Source organism: Carassius carassius, chromosome 26 (assembly GCF_963082965.1).
Source record: "Carassius carassius chromosome 26, fCarCar2.1, whole genome shotgun sequence".
NCBI classification, from domain to species: domain Eukaryota; kingdom Metazoa; phylum Chordata; class Actinopteri; order Cypriniformes; family Cyprinidae; genus Carassius; species Carassius carassius.
Genome location: NC_081780.1, coordinates 25,223,686 through 25,230,334, shown reverse-complemented (window position 1 = coordinate 25,230,334; position 6,649 = coordinate 25,223,686). Strand labels below are relative to the sequence as shown.

Below are 6,649 nucleotides of genomic sequence, written 5' to 3'. Positions count from 1 at the left end.
AATGCTTCATACTCCAGTCCAGTTGGTGGCGGTAACACACCATTAGTTGGCTTGCCAACCGCCATTAAATCGTACAAGAAGAAGAAGAGACTTACTTTGGTCTGACTCGGTGACGTCACAAAGCTCCGCTGCGCTCCTGCATCTGTTGTGCTTCACCTGAAGAAAGGTTTGTGGTTTTGTTTTCAAATCAGGGCAAACTGTTCTGACAATTTAAACAATTATATCGTGTATCAATACATCGTCCAAGTGCTGGACAGAGGTGAGAGAAACTGAGAATCCGAATCATCTGAACCGAGCCATTCGTAAAATGATTCAATGATTCGAAGAGTTTGAATCAGCTCATGATGACGACAAAGGAGCACAACAAACACGATTGCACATGAATATGTTTTGTTTGGTTTCTACTACTATTATTTTACTACTAATAGCGAAATGTCATATTCATAAATGTCAATTCTCTAATCATAAGCCGTTATTCAAAGTTTTTCTAGGCGAATTTTCACCAATACCTTAAAACACTTTCTGTATCAAAGAATGTCAAAGCAATGAAAACATTATCTCTTTGTGTTCATTTTAAAATCCCCATTTAAATCTATGCTAAATAATGCTTTTTATTGATCAATTTATTTATTTTTTACTTTGTTAACTTGTGTTCCTCTTCTTTTTTCCTCTGGCAGAACTTATTTTCTCTTATTGTTACTTCTTTAATTAATATTTTCTTTACATTCTGTATTGTTTCATTATCTTTAAAAAAAAACTTTTACAAACCAGCTGCAAATGTTTTCATGAAAGTGTAATCTATCATCAAATATTATGTACAAATAGTTGAAATACAAATATAAATCTTAAATATCTAATATTAACTTTGTATACGTCTTTAATAGATCTTTTAAGTCTATTAACACTCTCTCTGACTCTCTTCCCAATGAACTTAGTCTACATGTATTTTTCAATCTGTTAATTATTCTGTTCTTAAACAGGACTGAGAGTTCAAACACAGAAAAACTCCTGAAGCAGCTGAGATCCACGACACATGATTATAAAGATGGCATTTATTAAAGAGGAGAGTGAAAACATGAAGATTAAAGAAACATTCAGAGTCAAACATGAAGATACTGAGGAACAAACAGGTTGGATGTTTTTTTTTTTGGATGTCCTGTATCTTCTCAAATAATTTTCATGCGTTCTCATAAAAGGCCATTTTCTACTCTCACTTATGCCGCGTTTCCACCAAAATTACCCGGAACATTTGTACCAGGAACTTTTTTTCCCAGGAACCTTTTCCCCCCCAGACCTGTTGGCTTTCTGCGTTTCCACCGCGGTGTAAAGTACCGGGAAGATTAGGCAAATAGACTGGTGACGTAGGTCTGCGCATGTTTCTCAATACAAAGTACGCTGATTTTGGACGTGCATCCTCGGTAGTTCAGACTTCGTGCATACGACTCGGTAGTGTGATGTCCGCGACGACGCAAGTCCAGTAAATCTGCAAACAGCAGCATATACCTGATAACTTCAGTCAGCTGACCATGGCTACTGCTATTTTCCTCTCTGTATATTTACAATAAAACGAAATAGGATAATCAAATACCACTGCCTCCTTTCGTTTTCATTTAAGCATAATAACAGCTGCAGAAATGTACTTAGTTCAGGGATATGTGTATATATACAGCCATTACAATGAAACGAAATATTATATAGATTTGCCTTTTTTATTTTCATTTTAACAGACAAAAGATAACCTTTTAGATTTACCCAAATGAATTATATTTTATGTGTAACCACTAAAGAGACATCAGAGCCAGCGGCACACATCAGAAGGTCTAGCCGAGGTGAGGCTGCTTCTCGGCGGATACATGAGGACAGAGCTCCCGCTGGTCGCGTGGTTCTGACCGTCTCTGAGATCGGCGAAACACATTTTTAAATAGGCGCTGTCTTCATAAATAAACCACAGATTTGAGTTTTAAACTACATTCTCGCCTGAAATACTTTAAAAAGTACATTTCATGACACATTAACAGTAATATTTTGAAAATGTTGATCCGAATAAATGGTGGTTGAACTCAACCAATGCTGCGTGAACTCAACCAATCAGGATGTTTAGCGGCCAAGTCCCGCCCCCGAAAGTTCCGGAACTTTGAAAAAGTACCACCTCGCCAGCAGGGACTTTCTGAGGGGTATTTTTCTACCCGAAACTTTATTTAGTTCCTGGTTCCTGTGGTGGAAACACACCGAATACCAGGCCAAAGTCCCTAGTTCCTGGGTAAAGTTCCTGCGGTGGAAACGCGGCATTAAACTCTACATTTAGATACGAAGTGACAATGTCATGGAAAAGTTCATTTATTTCAGTAATTTAACTCAAATTGTGAAACTCGTGTATTAAATAAATTAAATCCACACAGACTGAAGTCTTTGGTTCTTTTAATTGTGATGATTTTGGCTCACATTTAACAAAAACCCATCAATTCACTATCTCAACAAATTAGAATACTTCATAAGACCAATAAAAATTGTTGGCCTTCTGGAAATTATATTCATTTACTGTACATGTTCTCAATACTTGGTAGGGGCTCCTTTTGCTTTAATTACTGCCTCAAATGGAGGTGATCAGTTTGTGGCTCTGCTGAGGTGGTATGGAAGCCCAGGTTTCTTTGACAGTGGCCTTCAGCTCATCTGCACTTTTTGGTCTCTTGTTTCTCATTTTCCTCTTGACAATAGCCCATAGATTATCTCTGGCGTTCAGGTCTGTGAGTTTGCTGGCCAGACAAACACACCAACACCATGTTCATTTAACCAACTTTTGGTGCTTTTGGCAGTGTGAACAGGTGCCAAATCCTGCTGGAAAAATGAAATCAGTTTCTTCAAAAAGCTGCTCAGCAGATGGAAGCATGAAGTGCTCCAAAATTTCTTTGTAATTGGTGCTGTGACTTTGGTTTTCCTAAAACACAATGGACCAACACCAGCAGATGGCATTGCACCCCAAATCATTACAGACTGTGGAAAGTTAACACTGGACTTCAAGCAACTTGTGCTATGAGCTTCTCCACCCTTTCTCTAGACTCTAGGACCTTAGTTTACAAATGAAATACAAAACTTGCTCACATCTGAAAAGAGGACTTTGGACCACTGGGCAACAGTCCAGTTCTTCTTCTCCTTAGCCCAGATAAGACGCCTCTGACGATGTCTGTGGTTCAGCAAATTCCTTGACATGTCTGTGTGTGGTGGCACTTGATGCCTTGACCCAAGCTTCAGTCCATTCCTTAAGATGTTCACTCAAATTCTTGAATAAATTTTTTTCCTTGACAATCCTCATAAGGCTGTGGTTCTCTTGGTTGGTTGTGCACCTTTTTCTTCCACACTTTTTCCCTTTCACTCAACTTTTTATTAACATGCTTGGATACAGCACTCTGTGAACATCCAGCTTCTTTGGAAATGAATGTTCGTGGCTTACCCTCCTTGTGAAGGGTGTCAATGATTGTCTTCTGGACAACTGTCAGATCAGCAGTCTTCCCCATGATTGTATAGCCTAGTGAACCAAACTGAGAGACCATTTTGAAGGCTGAGGAAAACTTTGTTGGTGTTTTGAGTTTATTAGCTGATTGGCATGTCATCATATTCTAATTTGTTGGTTGAGATGGTGAATTGTTGGGTTTTTGTTTAATGTGAGCCAAAATCATCACAATTAAAATAAACAAAGACTTACAAACTCCATGTGGCTACCAGGGACCCGTGGCCACCATGTTGGAGACCACTGGTCCAGGGCCTTGTGAGTGGTGTCTGCTCTCCACTTTTATGCCATGGGGCCACCAATCAGGGGTGTGTTTCCAAAAAGCAACTATGGTCATGCTTTCCGTCATTACCAGTAGAGTTAAATGGAACTAACGACTGTAGTTTAGCTAACAATAGCCACGTTTCCACCACAGGAACTTTACCCAGGAACTAGGGACTCTGGGCTGGTACTCTGTGTGTTTCCACCGCAGGAACCAGGATCTAAAGAAAGTTCAGGGTAAAAAAAAATGCCCCTCAGAAAGTCCCTGCTGGCGAGGTAGTGATTTCAACCTCCATTTATTTGGATCATGAAATGTTATTTTAAAAGTATTTAAGGCAAGAATGTAGTTGTTTAAAATTCAAATCTGCGGTTTATTTATAAAGACAGCCTCTATTTAAAAATGTATTTCATCGATTTCTGAGACTGTCAGCTCCACGCGATCAGTGGGAGCTCAGTGATCATGTATCCGTCTAGAACAGTCTCAACACGGCTTGTCCTTCTGACATTTGCCGCTGGCTCTGATGTCTCTTTAGTGGTTAAACAAATTATAATTCTTTTTGGATAAATTAAATTAAATCAGACCAAAGATTATCTGTTAGATTTATCTTTATGTTAAAATGAAAATAAAAAGAGGCAATTGATTCATTTTGTTTCATTGTAATGGCTGTATATGCTGTATACACATTTCCCTGAACTAAGTAAATTTCTGCGGCTATTATTATGTTTAAATCAAAACGAAAGGACGCAGTGGTATTTGATATTTCATTTTATTGTAAATGTACAGAGAGGAAAATTGCAGTAGCCAAGGTGAGTTGACTGATGTTATGAAGTATGCTGCAGTTTGCAGAATTACCGGATTTGCGTCATCGCAGACATCACACTCCCGAGTCGAATGCGCAAAGTCCGAACTACCAAGGATGCAAGTCCGAAATATGCCTACTTTGTATTGAGAAATACACACAGACCTACATCACCAGACTATTTGCCTAATCTCCACGGTACTTTAGACCGCGGTGGAAACACAGAAAACAGGTCTGGGGGAAAATAGTTCCTCGGGGAAAAAGTTCCTGGTTCACTTGTTCTGGTGGAAACGAGGCAAATGCTTTTGGTAAACGCACCGCAGATTGGAGGACTGGCCAATGATCTCACAGGAACACAGGGATCAGGTGTGCAGAGTGGACCAATGGGATGTTACTAGGATAGTGAAAGTATAAAAAGAAGGGAGATTTGGGGAAAGAAAAAAAAATACAAACACTAGTTTTTAAGAGATATCCTAAAGAAAGTATGTTTAGAAGTGGTTCTCAGATCACATGTAATACTTCTTTCAGTTGGGTAATGTGTATAGGATCTAGTAGTATGTTGGATTTGACGCTGAATGACATCTTTTGCTTTGTGCTCTTTTTTTTTTTTTTTTTCTTAGACCTGATGGTGCTGAAAGAGGAGAGTCAAGAACTGAAGGAAATGAAATATAAGAATGAACATGATTTTAAAACTGGAGAAAAATATTTTAGTTGCTCACAGGCTGAAATAACTTCAATAAAAATGAATCAAAAGATGGGAAGGAGTAGTTATTACACCTGCCAACAGTGTGGAAAACATTTCAGTAAAACAGGTTACAAAAAACACATGAGAGTTCACAAAGGAGAGAAGCCTTATGTGTGCCCTCAGTGTGGAAAGAGTTTCAGTCGTCCTTCAAACCTTGGAGACCACATGACGGTTCACACTGGAGAGAAGCCTTATACCTGCCAACACTGTGGAAAGTGTTTCAGTCAAAAAGCAAGTCTTAGAAACCACATTAGAATTCACACTGTAGAGAAGCCTTACGTATGCCCTCAGTGTGGAAAGAGTTTCACTCATCCTGCAAACCTTGCAAGCCACATTAGTGTTCACACTGGAGAGAAGCCTTATGACTGCCAACACTGTGGAAAGTGTTTCAGTCAAAGAGCAACTCTTAAACGACATATTAGTATTCACACTGGAGAAAGGCCTTACGTATGCCCTCAGTGTGGAAAGAGTTTTACACATCCTGGAAACCTTGCAAGCCACATTAGTGTTCACATTGGACTGAAGCCTTATGCCTGCCAACACTGTGGAAAGTGTTTCAGTCAAAAAGGAAATCTCAACTACCACATGGCAATACACACTGGAGAGAGAATTTTCACCTGCCAACAGTGTGGAAGAAGTTTCACTCAAAGAGGAAACTTTAACAAACACATGAGAATTCACAATGAAGAGCTGCCTTACACATGTGATCAGTGTGGAAAGAGTTTCCGTCAAAAAAATCACTTTAATGACCACATGAGAGTTCACACTGGAGAGAAGCCATTCACCTGCCAACAATGTGGAAAATGTTTCAGCCGAAAAGGAAACCTTAACAGGCACATTAGCGTTCACACTGCAGAAAAGCCATTTACATGTGGTCACTGCGGAAAGAGTTTCAAATATAAAGTATCCCTTAATAAGCACATGTCATCATTGTGGATAGATTCACAGACAAGAAACATCTCATGAATCATGTGATGACACCAGAGAGAAACCATCTTGAGGTTCACAGAAGCAACCCAGATTAAATGGCTGATTGGATCACAAGTAGACAGTCTCCGTATCACAGTCTCTTTTGACCACTTCTGTTCCCATTTTTGGGGTCATGTTTTTTGTTTCCCAAAATGTTTTCAAAGAGGAAGTGAATTAGAAGTATATACTATTTTTGAGATGTTTAAATCGCTAGCTCTAAAGCAAAGGATGTTTATGATTGAAACAAATGTTTTATAATCTATTATACTACCGGGCCATTAAATGCATAAATCTGATTGGCTAACGAATGTTCTGAGGTGTGCAATTATTTTCAGGGAAATGCACGGTAAACGTTGTTCCAGACAGCTC

At 39.0% G+C, this 6,649-nt stretch overlaps 1 protein-coding gene across 3 annotated transcripts; it reads left to right on the top strand.

The window, feature by feature from the left end:
* Nucleotides 1-971: 971 nt before the first annotated feature.
* On the top strand, nucleotides 972-6,582 carry LOC132106081 (gastrula zinc finger protein XlCGF8.2DB-like). 3 transcript variants are annotated; one of them, XM_059511708.1, is made up of 3 exons: nucleotides 3,185-4,042; nucleotides 4,614-4,932; nucleotides 5,187-6,582. In XM_059511708.1, exons 2-3 carry the CDS (start codon nucleotides 4,866-4,868, stop codon nucleotides 6,275-6,277), a joined length of 1,158 nt encoding a protein of 385 aa, XP_059367691.1. In that variant the 5' UTR covers nucleotides 3,185-4,042; nucleotides 4,614-4,865; the 3' UTR covers nucleotides 6,278-6,582. The 3 variants fall into 3 exon arrangements, with proteins under 3 accessions (XP_059367689.1, XP_059367691.1, XP_059367690.1); XM_059511706.1 differs by lacking the exons at nucleotides 3,185-4,042; nucleotides 4,614-4,932 and adding an exon at nucleotides 972-1,130; XM_059511707.1 differs by lacking the exon at nucleotides 3,185-4,042 and having other exon boundaries at nucleotides 4,208-4,932.
* Nucleotides 6,583-6,649: the final 67 nt, after the last annotated feature.